At 42.0% G+C, this 26,932-nt stretch overlaps 1 protein-coding gene across 7 annotated transcripts in view; it reads left to right on the forward strand.

Annotated features, from left to right (window-relative positions):
* The first annotated feature begins 1,774 nt into the window (after nt 1-1,774).
* TRIM55 (tripartite motif containing 55) overlaps nt 1,775-26,932 on the forward strand; it is a 41,337-nt gene continuing 16,179 nt past the window's right edge. For 3 of the 7 annotated variants that reach the window (XM_032847863.1, XM_032847864.1, XM_032847865.1), the window contains exons 1-9: nt 1,775-2,115; nt 2,674-2,846; nt 8,931-9,096; nt 11,095-11,190; nt 22,307-22,540; nt 22,885-22,907; nt 23,024-23,148; nt 24,655-24,908; nt 26,244-26,531. In XM_032847863.1, the coding sequence (XP_032703754.1) occupies nt 1,948-2,115; nt 2,674-2,846; nt 8,931-9,096; nt 11,095-11,190; nt 22,307-22,540; nt 22,885-22,907; nt 23,024-23,148; nt 24,655-24,908; nt 26,244-26,531 (1,527 nt within the window). In that variant the 5' untranslated portion in view covers nt 1,775-1,947. The remainder of the gene's footprint in view (nt 2,116-2,673; nt 2,847-8,930; nt 9,097-11,094; nt 11,191-22,306; nt 22,541-22,884; nt 22,908-23,023; nt 23,149-24,654; nt 24,909-26,243; nt 26,532-26,932) is intronic. The other 4 variants (XM_032847867.1, XM_032847866.1, XM_032847862.1 and 1 more) reach the window with 3 other exon arrangements.

Consider the following 26,932-nt stretch of genomic DNA (forward strand, 5'->3'; position numbering starts at 1 on the left):
TAAGACCATAAATAACCAGTCACACCGGCCTACTCTTTACTTGTGATTAAGTGCATGCTGGTGATATATTGACAAAATATGTTCCCTGTTTGAATATTTTTAAATCAAGGAGAAATTAACCTGCAGATTCATCACAGATAAACAGATATGTATCTCTTTTTCATTTTTGATCTGATATTTAATTTTTAAATAACTATATGTTGATGAAACAGTTCTTTCTCAAATTTCTGGCAAACATCAGGATCACTATTTGTGACTCAAGAGCAGACCAAGTATATCAGACGAGGGAGATTATCATTTAAAAAATCATGTTGGAGGAGGAGGCAAATGCAAAGAAGTATAGTAGGAATTTCAGACCAGAGAAAACCCAGGTATAAAAGCAGGACTCCATTTTCACTTCAGTTGGCAACAGCACTGATATCTGTTCCCTGCTTTATGGAAAAATTAAATAATGGGTCTGCTACCCCAGATGCCAGTTACTACCTCATTATTATTGCTGCAAATTAAAATTTTTTTCCCTCTAGGCCCTACCTGATATCCACTAAGCCTTCCAAAATCAAAATGTTGAAGGATATTGTCATGGTTCATTTTATGTGTCAACTTAACTGGGCCACAATGCCCAGATATATGGTCAAATATTATTCTGGATGTTTCTGTGAGGAAGGTTTGGATGAGATTAACATTTAAATCTGTGGACTTTGACAACCAGAGGACGACAATTATCATATGATCTCACTGATATGAGGAATTAGAGAAACAAGAGAGAGGATCATAGTGGAAGGGAGGGAAAAATGAAACAAGATGGAACTAGAGAGGGAGATAAACCATAAGTGACTCTTAATCTCAGGAAACAAACAGGGTTGCTGGAGGGGAGGGTGGCTGGGTTATGGACACTGGGGAGGGTATGTGCTATGAATTGTGTAAGACTGATTATTCACAGACCTGTACCCCTGAAACAAATAATACACTATATGTTAATAAAAATAAAAAATAAGAATACAGTATATAATACATACAAAAAATAAAAAATAAAAAAATAAAAGATTACCAAATTTTCTTTGTGTTTTTGGTGTGTGTGAGGAGGGAGTTGTAGGCATATAGGATGGAAGAGGGGTTAGGGAGGAGGGAAAACAATGTGGAAGAAAGAAAGAACTTACTAGAATTTTATTAACAAGTTTTTTAAAAAATAGGCTCATCCAATGGTGTTTGAATTTTTTTCCATAGATACTTTTATGGTGAAAAGGATTGAAAACAGTTTTTAAATCAGAATTTTTCCCAGACCACAACTCTTGCAAAGATGGAAAAATTAACATTAAGCAAGTCTCTTTAGGCAATTGCCCTTATAAAGCCCAGGGCATGATTTTCAAGACCTGTTTTGTTTGTTTTCATTTAAGACAGTATGATCATGTCACTCTTGGTGACTCGCTTCCTAAACTCTCAAGGCAGAAATGGCATCCGTTATACAGTTAGACTCTCGGGCTGCATTCTCTCCAGTCCTGCAGCAAGCCATCACCACGCTCTTACTGAGTGCTCACAGAAGGCATGGCTCAGTGACTAGGCATGCACATTTGCATTTGTTGTTGACAACTGTCAGCTTCAACCTCTCTCTCCTCACAACCCTGACTAAATGGGGTTTGTAATCCTTCTTTCTACCCCCTCTCTTCACTCCTTGGGGCAGGAATGTTGGCTCCTGTTCTCTGTCACCTGTCAGAATCCATCCTCCTGTCACTGGCTTATATGGACAAGTCAGCCCACTGTCACGTGACCCCTGCTGCTAAAAACAGCTCGGGCACCTCCTCTGAACCTGGGCCTGAAACAATGTCTTCCACCGAAAAAACCATAAAGGACACTTGAACAACCCAATCCTTGGAATTATTTCCAGGAAACACTTGCAGAAACCATTCAGAGCACGCTTTCCCTGGCAGTGCACAGGGGGACGGCCGGGAGATGAGCGCATCTTTGAATTACAAGTCTTTTTCCAAAGAGCAGCAGACCATGGATAACTTGGAGAAACAACTCATCTGTCCGATCTGTTTAGAGATGTTCACGAAGCCCGTGGTCATTCTCCCCTGTCAGCATAACCTGTGTAGGAAATGTGCCAGTGATATTTTCCAGGTAGGTTTGTTTGGAATTTAGGGGGTAAAAAAGGAGTCTCTTTTCTCAGAATCAAGTGCTCACCTTAAAAGTAAATTCTTTTAAAAAACTTTTTAAGGCTACATTCATTTTAAGAAATGAATTTTTTTAATGATTTTCTTTCTGCTTTGCTCTCTGCCCTCTCCTTACTCCTGAATCTAGTTTTACTTAAATACTAAGAATATTTGTTAAAAAAAAAAAAAAGAAAAAAGAAAGAAAGACCTCAAAACATTGAATCTGCTTCAAAATTGTAAATGAATTACTGCCCAAGACATTAATGTTGGAGTTTCTGGTGGAACTTTTGATTATGAAAACACTGGATAGAAAAGTGTCTCATGCTGAACACGGTACACGGCCATTGACAGTGAATAAGTGCTGGCCCTGTATTTTAGGACTATTTGCTAGAAGGCCCTAAGGGATTATCTTATGGCCAGCTTAAAGTAGAAGTTGATGTTGTTTGTAGTAACAGAGTGAAAAGAAGTCTCAGAAAAGCTACCTGTGGCATTACTCAATTCCTCTTTTCTTGCTTGGCAAGAACAGGCCTCTAACCCGTATTTGCCCACAAGAGGAGGTACCACCGTGGCATCAGGGGGCCGATTTCGCTGCCCATCCTGTAGACATGAAGTGGTTCTGGACAGACATGGGATATATGGCCTTCAGAGGAACCTGCTGGTGGAAAATATCATTGACATCTACAAGCAAGAGTCCACCAGGTACGTTTCCTCCCTGTGTCAAACCCATCTGAAGCTCGTTTTTTGTCCGTTTGTTTGTTCTAACAGATCAGTACACCAAAGGCTTGTTTGCTCATCACAGACATTGTTTTCTCTGAAAATGTTTATCCAAGGGAGAATTGCTCATGGGAGAAGGGAGCTGGTGCCCAAGGCTTTGTATCATTTTAAGAATGAAGTAATTCATTAACACTAATCCATTCAATAATACTGAAAGAGGCATAACTCAGCCCATCCTTCTAAGCCTTGTATTACATATGTTTTAGACATCCATGCTCTTCACAGGTCCTTTGTAGCTCCAGATTCTACATAGCAGAAAGCTTATAGTACAAAACTTTAAGGAAAACTAATAGAAGTGGGATTTTCCAAAATAAGCCAGTTCCTAGTTTAGACAGTCTCACCTGAAAATTGTCTAGATGATCATAATAAAAACAAAATTCTCTAACATACTTAGTCATGGTATGGACTCTGGGAAGTTGCAAAGCAATGCACAGTCCTGTCCTTTAGCAAGTTAAAGTTCAGAGACATGGAGGGCGGTGGCATTCAGGCTGTTTCCCTAGTCTCTAGATAATATTTGCCTCCTACTGTTAGCATTCACCTGCTGATGGATTGATATTCAGCATATGCTTCCATTCATTTAAAAAGAAAAAAGGCTTCTTCCTCATTGAATCACATTGGCTATAGCCTTCTTTCCTAGAGACAACACTGCAGGAGTTCATTCCTAGAAGACATGGTGTGAAGAGCCCTTTTCAATTGTACACAGGTCAGTCCGGTCCACAAAGCTCGATAGCAATATTGAGACCATCTGGAAATGAACTTATTGTGATTCTTATTAGGAGATATGTATTTATGGAACATCTGCAGCACCCTAAGAGCTTTGCACTCTTAAAAGGAAAGCTGTTCTATAAATCTAACATATAATTATTATAATCATTATGGCTATTAGTTTCTGCTTAAGATTCAAACTAAATTAGATAGTGCCAGAATCTAGATGGAACTGGGGAAGAAGAGTAATTGCTGATGACATATTGCAGAGACACGGAGTTAGCTATTCCCTTGCTTCCACAGCCTCTGGAGAAGAAAGAAAGTGCTATTGTCGCTGCTGTTGCTTCACAGATCTGATCAGATTATATTTCGTTAATTTAAAATGCAAGTACATGCACTGTCTCTTAAAAAAAAATCAGTCAATTAATAACCCAGACAATTTTTAAGGGTGTTTATATAACAACAGATTCAGTGCCTAGTACAGTGTCTTGCATAGAATGGTTACTTTCTAAGGGCCCACTGACAAAGCAACACCACAAAGCTTCTTACGTGTCCTATTTATTGCAGTAATTTCATTTTGCTACTTGCTACAGTGAGAGCTTGAGATATGGGAAATAATAGCAATGGTGTTATGAAATGCAGAAAAGAGATAGTAAAACTTGCAGCATTAGCAAAACCAAAAGATACATCCTTACTTTAACCATAAAGTCTACATGCACATTTGCCAAAAAAAGTGCCCAGGTGAGCAAACTGTATGAAAGTAATGAACCAAATTTCCAACCATGAAGCTCATAACGGCGTGCCCTAGTGGTGTTTTTCTGCTTGTCAAGTTCTTGTGCTGTTATTTCTTGAACTTGAGACCTGCCTTTGGGACATTTTTACTTGGTGGCGAAACCACAAGTTGCAAAGAGGGCCCAGGTGTTTCTGTTTGGGCATAAACCCAGGTGTTCCCTGGAGACAGGCAGCCTTGCCAGCCCAGGAGGCTGAGCCTCAGAGTCCATTAGGCAATCTGAGAACAACCTTGGATAACAGAGTAAGAGGAAACCATTTCTGGCTCACTGTCATTGGGGTGGGGACAGAAAGGAGAGGAGGACTAGAAATTGTAAATCTTGACAACACCTCGCCTTCTTACCTAGACTTCTGCATGGTGCTAAACTAGCTACAGTTTGGGGAGGTGACAAGAAGAGGAATTTATTTTGCTAATGTTAATCATGAAAGTTACAATAAATAACTTTATGATAAGTAAAACTAATATGTGCTGAGTAGATGTCAACCGCTGTTCAGGGTCCTTTACACATGAATCGTGTATAATTCTCTAATTCTCATAACAATCCTGTGAGATTGTGATTATTATTACCTTGTTAGAATTTCTGAATATTTCACTGAAGCCAAGTCATATATAATTTAAACATTCAAATAGTATGAGACCGCTAAGGAGGCCTCCACTCTCATCCCACTCTCTACCCCCAAATCTCACTCTCCAGAGCCAGACACTTTTCATTGTTTTAGCTATTTTTCTGTTATCGCCCAGTGACATCTGTATACTACGACTATATGCCCATTTCAATTTGACATTCTCTACCGACATTTCACTGCGAACGATCAGGACAGTGTCCTCACATGGCTGGGCTTTGCCTACTGTACTCTTCCCTGGGCTGAAGCTTTGTTTCCTAGGACCTATGTTTTTCTCTTCACTGGTTTATTCTGTTGTTTTTGTGGATCACATTCTCAAGTATCTCTCCAAATATGCAGAAAGCACACCACTTTGCAATCTCCTACACACTGTGCCTTCTGAGTACCTGGCTTCCGCAGTTCCAGAGCCTTCCTCGGGTTCCATGGCTGGGGTCAGCTTGCTCCTTGCAGGCTTCTCCCCTGCAGGCACCTAGCAGAAATAAGATGCAACTCGAGCAGCTCACTTCCCTTCATCCAGATGTTCTCAGTTTCTAGCATTTGGTCGACATCTCTCATCTGCTGTCATCTTGCCCATTTTTTGTCCTTATCGATTTATACTAGAATGTGATTCTTAAGATTTCCTCGCTCTCATTTTAGTGGGATTTCCACAGAAAATACAAATAAAAAAGGCATAGGTTCATTCTGCTGTATTTAATTAGAAGACCCTCAGGCCAATTTTCAGATATGAATCAAAGCGGAACCTGAAAAGAGGTTAAGTAATGTGTCCGAGGCCACACAGCTGCCACGCGGAGAAGCTCAGCTGGACTTGAATTTGGAGAGCAGTTCGACTCAAAAGGCACTGCTTGCCATGTATCACCGAGACCAGGTGCCCACCCTTCAGGAAACTCTGGGTTGGTCCCCACCTCCTGAGGCCAGAGGCAGCAGGCTCCAGACTCCTTGCAGCAGGTCCCCACCAAATGGCCAGGGGCCTCTGTCCACATCTGGAGCAGAGGCCTGAGCCACTACTGTGAGCTCAGACACTCTCACCTCATCAAGAGACATTTGCATTATATTTACATCATATTTATGCCCTGTTTGACCCAAGTCTAAGATATGTGTTAAGTTGTCTAAAGGTTTCTATTATATACCCACTTATAAGCAGGGGATGCCTCCGGGCCCATGCTGCCACCTAAGGAAGAAAAACCTGATAAGAAATATGGGAAGTAGTTCTCAGCCTGTATCACATTATGGAAAAATAATCACAATCAAAACTAAACATACAGCCTTATGGCTATCACCACATTTTTAGTGTTTACATATACTGTGTGTGTATTTATACTATATATATATATAGTATATGTATATGTATTATGTATATATACACTCGCATACCTGAGCTCTGGTCAGAGCTGTTGACATCAGAATAGCACATGGGACACAGGCTGCCATCAGGAAATGCTGCAGGGAGATGAGCCACAAAAGCATCACCTGTGCTATTTTCCAGTGAATGTGCTCCAGGCATTTGCTTGACATTTATTATTACGAGACAGAGATGCATGGTAAGGAAGGTATTGGAGGTGGAGAAGCTTTTGAGCAGGCAAAGAGCAAACCACCACTCCTAGTCTCTAGATAACCCCCAAAGGGCTTTGTCACTTCTAAATGGAGTCTTCAGAATGTTGTCTGGCCTCTTCCTTTGAGGCTCACAAGTGCCAAGTGACCCTGGGCTTTCCCCATATTTCACATGCCTTCCCCAGATGAGTGGTCTTTATGTTTGAGCACAAGGAATACTGTCCATTAATCTGGAAAATTCTCTCATTTGCCATTCATTCAACAAATATTTACTGAGTACCCATTCTGTGCAAGGCATTGCTCTGGGCGCTGGGGTTTCTGCAAAAAAAAGACAGGCCTGTCCTCGTGGAGCTCACATTTTGGTGGAGCAAACAGACCTGGGCAGAGTTTACTTTTCTCAGTTGACTTCCGAGAATATAGCAGAAATTCAAGTCAGGAGGCCACCGACTTTATGGAAAACATATGGCTGCAAGACCAGGCAGAAATTCCTTTTACAAAACCAGATTCTGAAGTCTTGAAGCTAAAAGCCCATATAAATTTCCTTACCAGACCCAGGGCTTCTCCCCACAGCCTAGTATCATGACTTGACCACCTAGTGATTTATAGATGTAAATCAGTATATTCTCCGCCTTTCACTGAGTTTCTGGGGCTGCAGCTACATGGTACCCCATCAACAACAATGGTTTTCCAACCATTTTATTCATGTCTCACAGTAGAAGTACATTTTACATTGTGATACAGTGACCATTACATACATGGATGGAGAGATAGATAGATATGAAATATATACTTTTGTTTCCAGTGTACTTAGATACATGTACACATACACACAAATACGTACATACATACACATCTATGTACAACAGAAACAAAAGTTTCACATACCATTACCTTATTCTTACTACGTGTAGTTCACAGTATTTACTGTTCTATTTTACTGTGATTTTAATGATGTTGGTGATGACCCTGAAATTGATTTCAAGGCCCATAATAATCAATTTCATGGCCCACGAAACCCTGCAGTTTTTAAAAAGTGGATCTTGATAACAATAGAAAAACTCAGTCTCAAATCTTTTAAATAACCATGCTTTTAAATAACTATGTGTTTGGGAATGTGAGGAAAGGCTATGGATTTGTATTTACATTTTTCAGGCACCTCTGGAAACTATTAACAACCTTGGTCGTTAGATAGGATATGTAAGAATTCCAGGTTTTTGCAGAAGTAGGCTACACCCACATCTCTCACCATGCTCTCCAGAGAGGGCCTAGAACACCATGGCTTGGCATAATTTTGATCTTGATCATAATACATAAGCCATGCTGATCGTTAGGGGAACATATAGGGCCCTGCCATGTGCTGTGAACTTGGGCCGTTCCAGGTGATTCTATGGCTAACAACTATAGAAATAGCAATGACTTATCTCTCCCGTTCCATGCTTTCGTTCTTCATTGCTTGGTCATCATCTCACTAACACACACAAATCCAATGCTCCATTATTACCTGTTGCAGTTCTGAAAAGTCTTGGCGGGTGCTGAACTGTTGGGAAAACGGAAACTTGGGGATTATCTGTGAGAACCTTACGTCTAAAGTTACCACCATGTCCCAGAACAGCATTTTGCATTTTCTTATTGCTTCGAGTACTGTTCACCTTCACTGAGCACATACTAACCACTCTTAATCTTAATCAGTTATTTGTGTGTCATTTTCTGAACAGCAGAAAGAGACCCAAACAAATTAATGAAGCACCTGTTGGCATTTTTCTTCTTACACAGAGCTTCTACTCATCAGTGTCCAGACTAATAATCAGAGACTTGGACTCCTCCAGCCCACTCCCCTCCTCCTTGTGGTAGGAAGGGTGTTTGCCAGAGGCTAGAGAGTTGGGATCTAGAGGCTCTGCAAGCCTGGGGATAAAATTGAGGCTTAGAGTTTCAGCCATGTCTCCTTCTTTCCCCATAATTGGAAAGTATCTCAAGAGACTTTTGAGTGTGTGTGGAGACTGTTGCTGGAGCACACTCCGAACACAAAAGCCCGCTGTCCAACTTTCAGGAATTCCACTCACGTGTTTTAAACCTTCAATAACTTGAAATCATCCATGATGGGAACACTCACCACAGAAATTGTCAAATGCTACAGGTCAGAGTATCCGTGTCCTATCCCTTCCCTCAGGCTGGTTGTTAGAAATCTAGCAGCATGCCACTGCCAAGCCCACAGGGCAACTAAATTTGGAGGGCTCTGAGCACAAGAAGGGTACCCTGGGAGTTTTCTGGAATAGCAATGCTAATCACCCCTCTCTGTTTTGCCCCAATGGGAGCTAACACGTGCATCTGCCTACCTCCTCCCAGACCAGAAAAGAAGTCCGACCAGCCCATGTGTGAGGAGCATGAGGAGGAACGCATCAACATCTACTGTCTGAACTGTGAGGTGCCCACCTGCTCTCTGTGCAAGGTCTTCGGGGCACACAAGGATTGCCAGGTGGCACCCCTAACTCACGTGTTCCAGAGGCAGAAGGTAACACAGCCCCCACAGCTCCTCCTTTGCAGCCCCTTCCCAGGTCCTGCAGAATTGGCTCCCTTTGCTGAAGGGGACCAGCCCAAGTCACGCAGTCCTGAGGCCCAGAGGCGCGGACGGTGGAGCGGGAAGGGGCGCAGTGCCGGTGAGCACGTGGCCACTGGCTAGATCCCCTGGAAAGGAAGGGGACTGCTAGAGAAGGAAGGGGTGCCAAGGGTCAGAAAGGTGTGCAGAGGGCAAGGGTTGCTGTTTTTTGGGCACCTCGGAGGCTGGTGAAGACAAGCAGTGTGCTGGCCCCTGGTCTGAGCTATTTGAAGTTCAGACTCTAGATATGAAAAGGATAACTTTTCACTCCAGGCACAGAAACGTTCTGTTTGCCACACCCCTCCCAGGCCTTCTCTCCCCCACTCCTACTGTATTAGGCTTCAAGGCTGGGTCAGGCTGGCCTCCTGGCCTTTGCCCCAAGGCCAGTTGCTGAAAGGCCCTCCTCTCCCCACCACCCTACCGTTTGGCACATGCCCCCACCTCAGGGCCTTAGCCTCAGGCGCTCTCACTGTGACCAACAATAGTTTGTCCCCCAGCTTATCACTGACCTGCCAACCTGGTTTCATCCATTGGCAAGTAGCAATGTGCCCAGTTAATGCAAATAAACAGCCGGTGATGTGCTTAGAGAGATGAGCTGCTCCCACACCTAGACCTTGAGTGGCTCCATAGCCGGCTTCTTTCTGTGAAGATTCACAGAGCCCACATTTGGTCAGTGCTTTACGTGTGAGGATCAGAGTTGGAATCAAAAACCTGAAAGCCAATCTTTCGGACAATACCAGTCATAACCAGTGAGTACTAGCTGCTAAAGAAGCAGGACTTAGCAAGGTATCTGTAATATTTATTTATTTTTCCATCCACTTAATGATTTATTTCCCCTTTTGCCTTCCACACCCGCCCAACCCGCCCAAGTCATGGTATGTTAGAACCGACGGTTCTTGTTTCCCACTGTTCCCCTCAGAGCCCTAGAAACTCATGTGGGATGGACAGAAGGACAGGCTGGCAGGACTTCTACCTGCTCCTGTTTGGGCAAAGCAGCTTCACTTTTACATACTGGAATTCCATATTAGCTTCGTTTTGAAGAAAGTGTTCTGAGGCTTTAAAATGTTTTATAACCACTGTTCAGGTCCGATTTTCTCACTTTATATCTGAGAAAATTAGGGTCCAAATTGATTACAACTTTGCCCAACATCATAAAGAAATTAAAGGCAGAGTTTGACCAAGCAGGTATGTGTCCTAAGTCCCCACTCAGTGCTGCCTGGTGGTCCACAGCCGGTCTAGGAAAGGGCTGAGTACAAACAGTGGTGTCTCTTTGAGTCAAAAGAGGAGAGGGATTTCAAGTTGAAAATTCTGTCCTAGAACCGTCGAATGTTTCAGCTTCAAGTTTGTGATGACTGAGTCTTGTCTGTATGTATTTGTGCACCTAACACATAGAAGGTGCACAATATGTTCTATCTATCGTCCATAATTCAGGGTTTATCATTTTTTTTAGCAGGGTCACAGTCTCCATTAAGAATCTGGTGACAGGGGCACCTGGGTGGCTTAGTGGGTTAAAGCCTTTGCTTTCGGCTCAGGTCATGATCCCAGAGTCCTGGGATCAAGCCCCACATCGGGCTCTCTGCTCAGCGGGAATCTGCTTCCTCCTCTCTCTCTGCCTACTTGTGATCTCCATCTGTCAAATAAGTAAATAAAATCTTTAAAAAAAAAAAAAAAGAAAGAATAATCTGGTGACAACTATGAAACCTCTTTCCAGACAAATGCACTTATATATACACGCATACAGAAGTTTAGTTACAAGACCAGGAGGTTGTCCAGCCTTCTGAGCCTCATTATTACTCCTAAGGGGTTCAATGGACCCTGCATTAGGAATCCCTGAAGACAATGCTGTGATTTATCTGCAATCAGTACTGACTAGAAAACTCTTAAAATCTTGCATGCCTCTCTTCCCTTCATTAGTCTGAGCTCAGTGACGGCATCGCTGTCCTCGTGGGAAGCAATGACCGAGTCCAGGGAGTTATCAGTCAGCTGGAGGACACCTGTAAAACTATTGAGGTAGGTCAAGCAACTCCAACAAAATATAAACAAATCCTGAGCTCCTGGGGGAGGGGTTTGTGGCCGCCTCATGCCACCCAAGCTTTCCATACAGAATGACCCCTTTCCTCATAGGTCTCTCCAACACTCTCCTGGCTCATGAAGACAAGTTACCACATGAGTCAACAAGGCAGATTTTGCCACATTTACTAGTATGATTGTGACATTTGTTGCTCTTTCTTGGTCAACCCATTTGGAAAGATGAGCTACAGGAAAAATCAATTCCCAATAATGCAAAAGAGTGTTATCCACCATGGACAATTTTTTTTGGTGGAAATCTAAACGGTCCTAAGACACACTAGTTAGTGCTTTGGAAAATCCCATGCAGGTTCAAGCTACCTATCTGTGCTCTGACAGCAGGGCCACAGGGGGGACAGCAGGAGGAGACAGATGTGTCTGACTGTGGTTAGAGAATGATTCGGTAGCTGGGAGCTCACGGAGACCAGAGTTCTGGCTCATCCATCCCTGCCCTCTGCCTGGCCCAGTGCCTCGGACATAAGAAACACTCAGTACAAACTCAAACACATGCATGAATGGCTGGCTGCATAGCTCACACATAAGTCTGACCTATAAGAAATACTTCAAATCCACCCTTCCTCAAGATCCAATATAAAGTGCGTAATTGCTGAAGGCAGAATTCTGAAGCCTCAGAGATTTTGCTATGTGGCAAGTATGTTGTCAAGAACTAAAGATTCACAGACTAGTGAAGCCAGGCGGCCCAGAGGGCAGGAGCAAGACCTGGATGTGTGCAGCTCTCTGGATCTGTAACCTGGAGCCATTTATTGCCATCTCCCTGCTTTAAGTTTTGGGGTTACTTGTTTTTTTCACTTGGGCCTCAGGTGCAATGTTGAGGCATTGTTCTTGTTGCTGTGGGCAAGGCTCCTCTCATTATCTATTTATTTCCTTTCATCCCCATTTCCCACTCTCTTCTCTGTAAATAACCACTCTAATATGTTTGGTGTTCTGTTTACCGACTCTTATAAAATCTTTATCGTTTTATATACATGCCTTTTACTTTTATAAATGGTATTGTTCTATCTTTCTCATTCTGCTTATTACTTTTTTTAAACTAAGCCTTGGGTTTTAAGATCCATTCTCATGTACATTCAATCCCTCATTCTCCTCTGTAAAAATGAGACATAGTACCCATTTTATAGAGTTACTGTGGGAAATTAAGCATAAACAAAATGCTTACCACAGTGCCTAGTACATGGCAAATGCCCGGTAAGTACCCCATTTTCATTATGTTATCATTAGAAAGGCAAATTCTATCAAAAGCCCAAGGCGGGTTCCTAGAGGATGATTTCAAGAGACTGGCCATAATCATCTCATTTTAGATTTACACATCATTAAAATCAATGTCCTCTCTTCTCCATGCTCATATTCCTGAAAAGAACATGATAAATCTGAGATCCATTTATAGAAGAAAAGTTTTCTCTTGGCGAAGAACCCAACGAGATTACAAAGTGGACATTATAAACTCTTCTCTTTTTGCTTACTTACAGTAAAGGGCCAATACAACTGAATCAGTAAGCCATGAATCAGCACTCCAGTGTGGTACCGTGTTGACTGTTCAGTGTATAAATAGGAGCATGTTGCTTGTGGGCGAGTGAGGTAATCTCTATACTCATCTCTAGTCAGGCCTTCATCAGAGACCTCCGTCCAGGACATAGGGGCTGCGGTACACAAACAGGAGAAAAGCTCTGTGGGTCACCTTTGGCTTTGAGCAAACAACTCCGGCTCCATTTAGCCAGTCTCAGAGGACACTGAAAGGGCGAGGAAAGTTTTGACAACTGCTTTTCTTCCTGGAGGCCAGTCAGGGGGACAAGAGGAAGCAGCTGTTTTTTCTTTCATTGAGAACAAGACAAGAAGGAACAGGTTTGAAGTTAAGTCAACAGAAGGGATTTAGTGCAGATATCAGGAGGAACTTCCTGGCAGTGGAGGTCGGGGTTAGGATTCCTCTTATTCCTGATAAAAGCATTCATCAAACATGACACACGTTTACAAGTATTTTCACAGGTTACTAGAGGAGTATAATGGTTTCCTGTAGGGCTTTCTGATGAAGCTGTAAATTGGCAAGAGTCATAAATGTGTCCATCCCTTTTACCTATTTATTTTACTTCTGAGATATTACCTTAAAGAAATAAAACTGTATAGAATGTATATATTCATAAATAACCCTCATATACATTTATAGGGGGAAAAAACCCCAGAAACCAAAAGGTTAGGAGCAGTGAACAGTGGGTCTACTGCCTTCCTTATATATTCCTATATTACACATTTTTCTAAAGTGAGCCTGACATTTTTTTTTAAAGATTTTATTTATTTATTTGACAGAGAAAGATCACAAGTAGACAGAGAGGCAGGCAGAGAGAGAGAGAGGGAAGCAGGCTCCCTGCTGAGCAGAGAGCCCGATGCGGGACTTGATCCCAGGACCCTGAGATCATGACCTGAGCCGAAGGCAGAGGCTTAACCGACTGAGCCACCCAGGTGCCCTAGCCTGACATTTTTAATAACCAATAAAATAAAGGATGAATGAATGTATTTCAGATAAGCACAGTCCTTTCAGATCAGTTTGGTGGCTTATCTGAAGATGTAGGTATTGGCTCAGAGCCTCATGGGGGTCTCTGATTTTATGATCCCTACTTGATGCAAATATTCTCCATTTGAAGAGGCCAGAGGCCAGAGACCCTGCCGCTAATGGCCACAGGGTGCACCTCTAAACCTCGAGATGATCTCCATAGAGCCAGGACCATATCAGTGGCAAAACACCAGAGGCTCCCTTTGTGTGTGCCAGCCTGCAAGGCAGCATGTCATGAAGCACCACGGGTTCTTGGCTTGGAGTGAAATGGTCCAACTTTACAGAGCAGGTGAATTCTGCACCGGAGTTCAGGTCACAGAGCTCCTGTTCTCCCATCTTCCCTGGGGTGGTTATTTTCCTGCCTGACTTTGCTCACCACCTGCCTGGAAACATTTTCTGGGAAGCCAGGAGTGACTCTTGGCCAGGGGGTGGGGAGCTGTTGTTAAAGAATTCTCTCTTCTGATTGGCGAAGAACCCCTTAGGGATGGGAAATGGAGTAGTCCCTGGGTGGGCACTATCCTTCCCTAATTACCTCGCTTCTTCCCACTTGGGACCCTGACACCTGCCCTTTGGTAAGAGTGTCCATCCCTCACCCACGTCTAATTTTGTCCCTGATCATGTAATGTCTTGCAGGGCTGGTCTGGTCAGGCACCCGGCCCAGCACCAGCCCTGGGGAGCTGCTGAGCTTAGGCTAAATCACACTATGGACTTCTTATTACCCTTTAAAAATAATGTATGCAGTTGATGTGTGTTTACAATGATTCTGAGTGGCTTTGAGAAGGACTGTAGTCACGGAAGGCCAGTCTGAACTGTGTCAAAAGGGGGAGTGGCATTTTTTTCTCATTGTTGTGGGCTGGCAGTGTGTAAAGGAGCCTTCAGTCTTTTTAGCTGAATGTGGCTAACCTGGCTGAATGTGGCTCAGCCTGAGACACTCCCAGAGCTCTCTAGTTCAGGTTGTTGGAGGGCCTTCTAGACTGTTCTAGACAAGCCCAGCATGATCTGGAGCCACACCTGCCTTTCCAGGCCAGGAAATGTTCTGGGACAGGCTTTGACTTGGAAAGAGGGCTGCTGGTTGGAGTAGACAAGTACACTGCCTTCAGAGCTCTCTTGCTTCCAGAAAAATGTGCTTGGCTTTCCTTCCTCGTCCCTAGAAATCATAACCTCCGTCTTACAGTCTTTACAAAGGGCACTTATCCTATGTCACTGGACACCCAAGAGAGTAGGCTATTAATACTAGCCTCCTGAGGCAGGCAGGCCTGGAAATAATCCTGCTTTGTATGGATGCATGTCTAAAGAAAACAGCTACAAGTTGAATAATAAATATTTGACCTTGAGCATTTCCATTATCTGAAAAATGACAACTTTAATAAGATCCTCCAATGATTTTTGCAATGAAAACAAATCTATTATACTTCCAAAACAATAATTTTACCCAAATAGCTTTTGGGACCTTGTCCATGCAGTTACAAATATGAAGTCTAAATATAAGAATCATTTTAATAAGCATGCTAGAATTTTTAAGGAAACAGTTTAAAGGCAATAGAACATAGGCTTAAAAGACCAGGCTTCAGAATTTGAATTTTAGTGGTTATTTAACTATATGACCTTTGGAAGTGGCTTAAGCCCTTTGTCCCTCAACTTCCTCACTGGTCTAGTGGGGTTAGAAATACGTTCTTCACAGTGTTATTGTGATGCCTAAGTTGGGGTAAAAGGCACAGGTCAGGGCCTTGATTAAGTTACCTCCTATTATTCTCGCAGTTAGCTTGGAAAGAACACACTTATGGTTATGATGCTAATAATTGTTTGAACCACTGGGGCATTGGGACCATCTTTTAAATGGTGTCAGAATAATTGTTCTGTCCCAACAGTTCTGTCAATTATGATGTGGGGCTAAGTAAGCAACCCCTTTCAGACAGAAAAACTGAACATGAACAGTAGAAGATAGTAGCCCTAAGAGGCTTGGAGGTAACTTAAAATATTGGGAGAGGGAGGCTAAGGTTCTTCTGGGAAACGCGTTCACTCTCCACTGCAGACAGGAGCAAATTAAAGAACTGCTCATCTCACCGTGCTCTTGTGCCTTTTGAGCCAGAGGGGTACAGGGCCCTCTGCTTTACAGAATTTACTCAAGGAGCTTCTAAATGGTCTGGACAGACACCCCAGGAGTAAGCTTTAGCGATCCCATGAATTAGAACATAATTGTTCTTCTAACATGAAGTGGGTGGCAACATGGTAACAGTAGAAAACAGCATGAATTTGGGAGTCCCGAGCCCTACGGTCCCTGGGTAGAGTTGCTTCACGGAGCACTGCACGAGCCACCCCACTGACAGGAGAGGGGCTGAACTCCGGCTGGTGTGCCTGGAAGGAACATGTTCTCCTCATTTGTCTTCTCTAGTGTAGCCCGGCACAGACCCAGCTGCTCATCCTACTCTGCACTCATGGGACTTCTCCCAGGTGCTAGGAATTGAGGCCTTAGGAGGAAAGGGTCGGCTGATTTCCTCAGGAGACTATTCCTACCTTAAGATAGTCCTTTCTTTAGTGTTATTAACCTGCTGTCTGCTTTTTTCCCCTTCTTTTTGGGGGTGTTGGGGACAGAAAACCCTACTGGGCTTAATGAAGGGAATTCTGAAGTCCTGTATTTCAAATGAAGCTGAGTGTGCCCTCCCAGACCCAGAGCTGCTGCACCAAACCAGCGTGGGTGTGGATGAGTGGTAGAGGAATGTGGTGGGTCTGTGAATGAGCCGGCTAGAGCCAGTTGCTCAGTGACAAGTGGTGGGGCGAAGAGCTTATCTGCAGCGCTATTTTGGTCCCAGAGGCGTGTTCCTTACATGGTAAGAGCAGCGGTTCCAATTGTCTTAGGTTTTCCTGTCATAGCCCTGGCACATTCCCAAACTGGGACTGACATTGCAGGGCTGGGAGATAGGATTTATGTCTTCATGCTGAAGATGACCACCCTGAAATTTGCCAGGAGTGGAAACATTTTAGAGACCAGAGACTGGAATATCTCTACATTTACCTCAAGTCGTCGAGTCTGGAACTATAGAGTCAGAAGGGACCTTGGCAATCACCCAATCCCATCCCTTACTGCAGGGGTAAGAAAACCACCCTAAGGCTAAGAGGCGTCCCTCGGGTTGCACAGCTGTTTTTTGCTATCTTCCTTTGAGTACTGAATGAAGCAGAGCCTTGGAGTATAGAAACTTTTGAGGACTGAATATCTCTAGAGACAAGTCATATTTCATTCACTCCGCCATTCAGACAGTCTTTCTCATGTGTGCCCACTATGCCATATTCTGCACACATAATGCTGGGAAGTAGTGATGAACTAAACAGAAAAGTTTACTGCTCCCAGGAAGGTTTTGTTCTAGGAGGGGAGTTAGACCATAAAACCAATAAGTGTTTGGGGGAGATGGTGAGCCCCTGAAAATCTGGCCATTAAAAACAATGGAATGATGGTTCTTTGAGCGGCGGGTTCTGTACTCTTTAGTAGAAGAGTGTCTGTAGTTGACTTTTTTCCCTTGGAATGCTTCTTTCTGCAGCTACATATCTTATATCTTATCATCACTAAAATATAAAGAAGGCTCAAAATTAGAGTCTGTCAGTTTTGTTTTAATTTTTTTTAAAGATTATTTATTTATTTATTTATTTATCTGGCAGAGAGAGATCACAAGTAGGCAGAGAGGCAGGCAGAGAGAGAGGGGGAAGCAGGCTCTCTGCTGAGCAGAGAGCCTGATGCAAGGCTCCATCCCAGGACCGTGAGATCCTGACCTGAGCCAAAGGCTTAAGCTCAGGCGTAACCCCCTGAGCCACCCAGGTGCCCTGAATCTGTCAGTTTTAACATTTCTGTAAAAGCAATAGCTAAACAATGGGTTTTAGATAAATATTAAAGGTTACCTACTCACATCTAAGGAAATGGCCAAATGATTACCTGGTCTTTTTTCTTTTTAGCCGGATATTATGACATTGGTTAGAAACAGATATTCCACCAGACATCATTTTGCCATTTTACCACAGTTTTCCCTTCATAAAGTCACCCCTTTTTGGTATATTGCATCCCTACTGGGTTCACCTTAGAGAAGAGATGAATCTTATTTTCATTCAAGGATTACAGACAACTTCTTTTGGCTCTTCTAAGTGTCTTGGCAGACCCAGGAGGTAGGTCATGTTTCAGTGGGGGTTACACATCAGAAAATACTTGGAGGCAAATACCTAGTGCTTTTGTGATGGAAGTTACTTCAGTCGCTAAACACACTCACACAGGACCCTGTGTACACCCCTGACACACACAGGACATGGGAACTGCAGATATCAAAAGGAAGAAAATGGAGAATATTTGAAAAAATAAATTTCAGAGTTCAAAAAGTATGTATCTTGATTCAATTACCATCCAGAGAAGTGGGGGTAAGGAGAAGGTACACAGCCAAGAATTTTTACTGAAGCCTTTTTTTTTTTTTTTTTAAACCAAGCCTTTTAACTGAAATAAGTGCAAAAGAATGTGAAAAGGGAAAAAAAAATCTTTGAGGTGAGGAAGTTTTTGTGGCGAACAGATAAAGATGGTTGCTATCATTCGTTTGCAGGTAACAATCATCCTTTAAAGTATGCTACCTGCAGACGTTTTGATGAGGCAGAAATCCACATTTTTCCCATCCCATTTTTCAGGTTACTGGAAAGTCACTGTTGAAAGCATTTCAGGTCCGTATTTACAAAGGCACAGTAGGTGCTGAAATTCAGAGTAATCACTATAACTAGCGAGCTGGCCTCTAAGAAAATATTTTTCCTCCGTAACATATACCTGTTCCTTAATTACCTCAGAGGGTGAGTCAATAAGCTGAGGTGTTTGTTGTTAGCTGACTTTTGTAGCACTTTGAAGATCTTGTGGTCCAGAAGGATAGAAAGGCACCCACCTTAGTCTCTCATGTATGGCTTCTACATCGGAGAGTATGAAAAAAATAAAAGAATTTTAATTTCATGGAATATTTCTCATTTGAATCTGACATTAGGTTAACCTGAACATCTTTGGTTCATTTATGAGTCTCTAAGTACAAGTTTCATAATTCCAAGAAAGAAGCAAATTTTTCCTTTTTTAGAAACATATTTTTCTGACTCATATTTTGCATAGAATTATACTAAAGGCACATTAAGCAAGAGGAAAAAAAAAGGTTTTTTTTTTTATTGTTAGAAAATCTGATCATTTTTCTACCCTTCTCATGAACACTGGAAAAATCATGGCAGGTTTTTAGATCTTCTAATGCCTGGTACATAGTAATTAGTGAGTTTTGCTGAAGGAGTGAACTAATGAATATACTTCTGAAACAATCTGAAGTTTATTTAAGAGCCTACTTGCTGCAGAGTCGCTTTGTTAAAAGACATATATTTGGTTCACAGTAGTTCACATAAAATTTTTTTCAAGTTTCTTTCAAGTGTCTTACAGCAGGTTATGGTAAGAGTAGTTGTGACCCAGGAGTTCAAAACCCTTGGCCCAAGGCCAGACACCAACAATAAATGTCAGAATGGTTTGAGAAAATGATTTAACTCTGCTGGACTTCAGTTTCCACATGAGTGAAATGATTGCTCGGGAGCAGGTTACTTCTGATATTCTATGCAACTTCAGAATTCCACAACTTAATAATTCAAATTAAGGATAATTAGACCTAAGTTTAGTAAGCACTGATATAGTACCCATAATGTGTCAGGTAATATTAAAAGGGTTTTATACAGCATGTAGTTTTATAATAATAATCAAGCATGATCTGTGCATAAGGTAGCATTTGATATATTGTAAATAAATAAAATAGTTCTATTAAATGATAGTAATTTTATTAAAATTAATATGGTCAAAATTACTAGAAAACCCAATGGAAATAAAATATACTTGGAATTGAAAATAACGTAAAAATAAAGTGGTTATTTCATTTAAACCACTAGATAAGACACTAGCCATGACACATCATTTCGCATCATTCTCATTATAAATAATTTGGGTTTTGTGAGCTTGAATGTTCTCACACATATTAAATCATATGGAAGAAAACTTTTCAGAAACAAAAGTATTCTACCAGTATCACATCTTACTATTTGTTATACGTGTTTCAAGTGTACAACTTCTTTTAGAAAAATAAGCTAGAAACCATCAAATGTTTGCAGTAAACATTAAAGCTTCTGAACATCAAAGAGGCATATTTCAGGAATGCGGTGAGCACAAGGTTTCCTGTGAGCTTGAACAGAAAGCAATACAGGGAAAGAAAGTTTGATTGGGAAGCTACTAACAGGCTTCAGTTCTGAGGCCTCATAATGGTCCAGATCTCAAGCTAAAGGGCTGGAAATGGATGCAAATTTGGCAAGCCCAGTGATTTCCAGGTCTGGACATGCTTTGTGGGCTTTTGCCCTATTACCTTGACAACTGTCAAGGCTCCATGGATTTTCATCCCCTCCTCACACCTCCTCTGCTCCCGCTCATCTTTTATGGCAAAGCGGGCATCGCTTCCACTAAGAAGCTCTTATTGAGCCATCCACCCCTGCTCCCTTTGAATGTCTTGTACCCATAAACTTCCATAAAACCTGCTATAAATCTTTAACATATTTCAATTATTCAGCCTACCTCCTTCATGTATTATTATTGTACAGAAAATATGATGAGAATTGATTGTGTTCCAAGGGAAGCAGTGGAGTGAGGCGTATTTCCTGCACATTTTTGGAGTATCTTCATAATCAACTATTTGGTTTAGGTTATCCATTTTTTCCCCTTACTCTAAGAATAGGGAAATTGGGGGAAAATGAAACAGTTTTAAAAAACCTGTTTAACAGATATATACTGAATATCTGTTGTCCAAAGTGGTATATGTCCTAAGCAGACCCAGATTCTATCCTTAAAGAGCCTATACTTTAGATATTTAAGAAACTCATGTATAGGAAAAAAGTGATACTTGACAAACAAGAGATCAGTGTTTACTAAAATGAAAGAACATGTAATAAGGGTCACAAAGGTCAGAGATGTCAGATAAATTGGATGGATTCCCAAGAAGCCTCCACTGGACAGGAGAGCTATGTTGGATCATTGGTGTCTCAAAGCCTGTTCTCAGCTGTAAAGGTCCTGGACCCAGAGATGGTCAGGTCCAAGGAAAGTGGCATATATACACACCAAGCTTACTGGAACTTGAAAAACCAAAAGGCCAATGATCAGGCCAACTGCAAAGTTAATTATGATTTAACATGGACTCAAAGAGAAGGAAGTTAAATGGTACTAGAGGTGTTTCAGCCACACAATGGAAATGCACAAGTCTAATCTCCCATACAGCCTTTCTCTCTCTCTCTTGGGGACTCAAAGACCAGATCCAGTATTTCCTTGTTTTAGACAGTATTGGATAAATAGAGGACTAGGTGGATAGAGGTATATGCCAGTAGTGGTAAATATTATGGGATTTCAGAAGAACTAAAAGATGGCATTCAGTCATAGAAATCAAATAACATTTTATGGAAGAGCTAATATTCCAACAATGTCTTTAAGATTAGTTAGAATTGGAGCACCTGGGTGGTTCAGTCCTTAAGCGTCTGCCTTCGGCACAGGTCATGATCCCAGGGTCTTGGGATGGAGGAACATATGGGGCTCCCTGCTCAGCAGGAAGCTGGCTTCTCCCTCTCTCACTCCCCGTTGGTGTTCTCTCTCTCTCTGTGTCTCTCTCTGTCAAATAAATAAATAAAATCTTTAAATAAAAAGGATTACTTAGAGTTTGCAACTGTGAATTGGGAAAGAGCATTCTAAAAGGAGGGGAAAAGATGAGCAAAGAAAGGGAGTGGTTTGTTTTTGCTGGATACAGGGCATTGCGATGAAGAATAGTACAGTACTATGAAGGAAAGCTGGAACCAGGTCATGGAAAAGCTGGAAAGTCAGTTATGAAGTTAAAATATTATTCTTTGGAAAATGAGTAGTCAGAGAAAAAGCACTGTACCGCAGGGAAATGTACTCCAGGAAAATGAATTTGGCTGTAGTGTATGGGTTTGCCTGAATAAATTCCAGATGCAGAGGCCAGTGGGAAGAACCAGAATCTCCATTCGAGGACTGAAACTAGGACAGGAGTAGTGTAGGTGGAGCAGAGAGACCGAAGGGTACAAACCAGGAAGTATCATGGTGTTTTCCTTACACACACATACATATACACACTCACCATAAACAAAATATAAAACTATAAGCTATCTAAGCAATATATAATTTTTAAAAAATGTGTCCAAATTTCTATGAAATTCTCCATTTATAAAGAACATAATGAAAAAGTCATTGATCCATTTAGTCAATTTGGTTGATTTGGGTTTGTCTAAGCCTCAAATTTGATAAATATGAGATTTTCAAAGTATCAACACAATGGGAATCTCTATCTAAGGGACAGCTTGAAGGGAAAAAAATACCCTATATATGCAAATTTTCTTATCCTCCAAAACATTCCAGGTGATTTTGCCAAACAGACACTCTTTCAAACACTTTCTAACATGAGCTAACCCAACTAACAGGAATGCTGCAGAAAACAGAAACAGGAACTCTGTGAAAAGTTTGATTACCTGTATGGCATCCTGGAGGAGAGGAAAAATGAAATGACCCAAGTCATTACACGAACCCAAGAGGAGAAACTGGAACATGTCCGTGCTCTGATCAAAAAGTATTCTGATCATTTGGAAAATGTGTCAAAGTTGGTTGAATCAGGAATCCAGTTCATGGATGAGCCAGAAATGGCAGTGTTTCTGCAGGTAAGTCTCCTTTTGGTACCTAATAGAACTAATCAAGAAGGTGGGTGCTGGAGAAGTAGTTGTCATCATATTTTTGTTATTTTATGTATATCTCATTTTGATTTATTTTACCAACTACAATATAAGCTCATTATGTGTTCATGTCTCCATCTGTTTAAACAATTTCATAAGCATATATTTAAGGGACCATGACATCACTTAATATAAGAAGGTTCTGGTATAAAGCAACAGTTATTCACAGCATTTAGAAACTAAGCTCTGAGATTTTCAGAGTCAGCAGAGGAAAGAATTAAGTCTTTGATGAAAAGAATTTAAGTAAGTCTGTCTTTTGTTTGCTTTCACAGAATGCCAAAACCCTGTTACAAAAGTAAGTATTTTTCATTCCATTTTTCCATTTTATGGAAAAATGCATACTTTTCATTTTTACCCGAGGCTATCAAACATTAGACTGTGACAGAAAGTGGCAACTTGTCTTTGTTGCAGAATTTCTGAAGCATCAAAGGCATTTCAGATGGAGAAAATAGAACATGGTTATGAGAACATGAACCACTTCACAGTCAACCTCAATAGAGAAGAAAAAATCATCCGCGAAATTGATTTTTACAGAGGTTTGTTTTTCTTGTGACCATTTGGCCAAAGTTGCAGGTGTGTGAGAGCTGCAGCTGGGTTCAGCAGGAGAAAAGGGGGATTCAGGATCACCTCCGGAATAGATGTCAACAATTATACAAGGATCATAATCCAATGTGAAACTCTATTTCATTACAGATTCATATAGTTGGTTGACAGTATTTAACTTTGCACAGCACAGTGCCCATTAGAATGCCATTATTGGGCATTTGACTCTGAACAGTCAAACACTTAATAATTGATGGTGATGACGATGTCTCAACAGCAACCCTACACGAGGCGTCAACCACAGTGCTGTGAAGTGTTATCGACTGCAAGGTTAAGGATGAGATAAAAATAAAATGCAGAAGACATTTGGAGAGAGATTGTAGCACATCCACTTAATCGGACTTTAGAGGGCAAGAATAGTAATGAGTCACAGAATAAATCACACTTGGAAACAAAACTGGCTCTCTGTGACCAGCTGTATTTCATGAGTTATAAATGCATCTCTACCATTTGGCCCAGAGACCACCCTCTTGGAAGTTAGTCCTCATGAAATAATTGAAAAGAGGAAAATAACCTTGGAACTGACCAAGGTTATTGATGGTCTTGATTCATCATGGTCATCTAGATGACAAGACACCTTGACTAGACCACTAATAACCAGGAAGCTATATCAGTGTATACAGATGTAACTTTATTTATTTTTTTAAAAGATTTTATTTATTTATTTATTTGATAGATAGAGATCACAAGTAGGCAGAGAAGCAGGCAGAGAGAGAGGGGGGAAGCAAGCTCCCTGCTGAGGAGAAAGCCCGTTGTGGGGCTCGATCCCAGGACCCTGGGATCATGACCTGAGCCCAAGGCAGAGGCTTTAACCCACTGAACCACCCAGGCGCCCCCAGATGTAACTTTAGAAGCAAGTCTTCAGGATGTATCTTTTTTAAAAAATTACTTAATATTGTCATCTCTTCTTAATATTTCCTGAGGGAATATTAAGATCAATGTATTAGAAAAAGAGTCATGGCATTAACTGTGGCATAAATCAGCATTCACTGAACAGAGGAGGTAAGGCATTAAAACAAGACAGGGTTTTGTATGTTTTCTGAGAAAGGGAAGAGAGTTGTATTTCCATTTAATTTGACACAGATAAACAAGTGAAAATCTCAGGCCCAGCCCTCCAGGAGCTTGCAGATGTGACAAAGTATGGTATAAATGTGGCCAGGCTCTGGGTGTGGGGGTCAGGTACATAGTTCACAGTAGTAGTAAGGACTGCACTTTGTACTGGGAAGGGGAACAAGGAGGATGGAGATGGTTGGGCCCATCTTCACATTTCTCCTGTCCACATTTAACTAGAACGTGGCATATTTGGGCCATAGTCCAGTGTCTGAGGGAGAAGATTTCCCTAGCCTGACTTTAATCTGGGCTGTTAAGTACTGGCCATTAATTGATTTCATAGCTGCAGTGGTAATTATAATGATTTTAAGAACACATTACCTTACCAGAAGATGAAGATGAAGAAGAAGAAGGAGAAGAAGGAGAAGGAGGAGAAGGAGGAGAAGGAGAAGGGGAAGAAGCAGAAGTGGAAGAGGTAGAAAATGTTCGAACAGAGTCATCAGGAGAAGAGGAAAGTCCAGAGAAAGCCTTGGAGCCCTCTCAGCTGGCCTCAGAGCTCCAGGCTGCCACAGGGGCACTTCCAATTTTCTCCCCAGAGCCACTTCCAGCCCTGCCACCCACTGCAGATGTCCCAGTGACACAGGTAACCATTCACTAATTCCCTCCCACAGGACGCACAGGTGTGCCTCCTTGCTGACTAGCCCAAACAATTTATTCTGCCTTAAGAAAAACGTAGCTTTAAGCCAGACATTTGTATGTGAAAGACAAAGAATTCAGAGCAGTCACAATGTCAGGGGGGAAAGTCCACTAAGTGATTGAACAGTTCTTGTTATCATTGGTTGGTAAGACTGAGTTTAACACAATTTTCCCACCAATAGCACCCTCAAATCTGAGGCAATCTTTGGAAATTTTGTGTGCAGGGGAGAGGGCTATGTGTGTAACATGTTAGTTCATAGAGATCCAATGTCATGAAGATTGGGTCTGCTCTGAAACCATTTGTGGGGTACAGGGTGAGAAATAAAATGAGTATACCTTTAGAACTTTGAGTTTTCGTAGATAATAAAGGTAGTAAATAGAGAAGTCATGCTAGTTTATCCCTGTCACATCTTTCAGTAAGTGGGCAAACAAATGACATCTAATTTTCTATATATCTGTCATTCGATGAGATTATATGTTAAAAGAACTATTATAGAGATTTCCTAGGAGATAATTCATCCCAAATCCTGTATCTGATTGGCTGACCCTTAGTTTCTAAGATGTCACTATCCAGTTTTCAAGCCTTTCATGACACCTTCAGCAGAGAGGTCTCGACTTATGGAGTCTGTGGGCAATGTAGATTCATCAAAAAGGTGTCCTGGTTTTGCACCTGCTTTCAAAGTGGATTGAAAGTATCGATAGAAACAAAATGTCAGAGGGGAAACTCTGAATTAAAGAATTACATTCTATGTTCGGTCTCCATAGGAAACCAGGCTAAAAGATCATTTACAGTTCCTCGACTCTTGAAATTCTGGGTATACCAATTGCCCTGAGTTTGAAAGAGGTGTGGTAACTAAATGAGAGGTGGATTTGATCAATAAGATCAATTTGGGATTTTAGAAAAGAGGTTTGGTGAGCCCACCTGGAATGTCAAAATATTAATCGTGGCCAATAGATCGACCTTTCTCCTCTATCAGATATTTTATAAGCACCCTTCATTTCAGGCATCTGCTACCTGTCTCAGCCTACCATCTAGAGAAGGACAAGCACAGAAAACAAGAGTGGGCACGTGAAGGTGCCCAGACAGAGGAGCCCAGGCAGCTCTCCTTCCCTGAGCGCTCGCAGAGGGTGGGATCAAGTTGAACATGGGTTAAATCAGGCACTGCACAGACAGCTCACTGTTTTCAAACCCAAAGGGAACTAAAACCGACTGCTTTTTCTTCTTCTTCTTCTTCTTCTTCTTCCTCTTTTTTTACTTTTGAATGTATCTGCCCCAATTAAGGGGGAGGTTGTGCCCACTGGCTCTCAGCAGACCACAGAGTCTGAAACTCCAGTCCCTGCAGCAACGGACCCTGCGGATCCCTTGTTTTACCCTAGTTGGTATAAAGGCCAAACCCGGAAAGCCACCATCAACCCACCTTCCACCCCAGGGAGCGAAAGTCTGGGACACATAGGGCCTCCTGGTTCTGAGGATTCGAATGTGCAGAAGGCAGAAGTGGCAGAAGCTGCCGCCAGTGAGAGGGCAGCAGTGAGTGGTAAGGAAACTAGTTCACCTGCCGCTACTTCTCAGGTTAGTGTTGATGCTCTCATGTTGGAATGCTCCCCCATGCCACCTAGCGTCCTGCTGGGGTCACAGCAAGAAAGAAGGGCTTCCCAAGGGGCAGAAAGAAACCTTGGCTGTGGGGAAAATGCAGAAACAACTCATCCCCCAATGTGGGCTTGTCTGTTTGTTTGTTTGTTTAAGTCTGGTAAAACAAAAAGGAAAACAGATTGACTTAACTCTATGAGGTGACCTAACACCTGGCTTCCCGGGGGAGGGGGTCCAAGCACACAGGACCCTGACGCATGCAGTCGGAAGCTGCTTTGTCTGCGGTGCCTGGCTGCTGGCCCAGGTTTCCCTTTGCCAAGGCCACTTGCCCTTGCTCAGCCTTTTCTGTGTCCTCCCTGGGCTTCCAAAAACTAATCCCAAGC

The sequence above is a fragment of the Lontra canadensis genome, unplaced genomic scaffold, assembly GCF_010015895.1.
Source record: "Lontra canadensis isolate GAN:19392208 unplaced genomic scaffold, GSC_riverotter_1.0 scaffold195, whole genome shotgun sequence".
NCBI classification, from domain to species: domain Eukaryota; kingdom Metazoa; phylum Chordata; class Mammalia; order Carnivora; family Mustelidae; genus Lontra; species Lontra canadensis.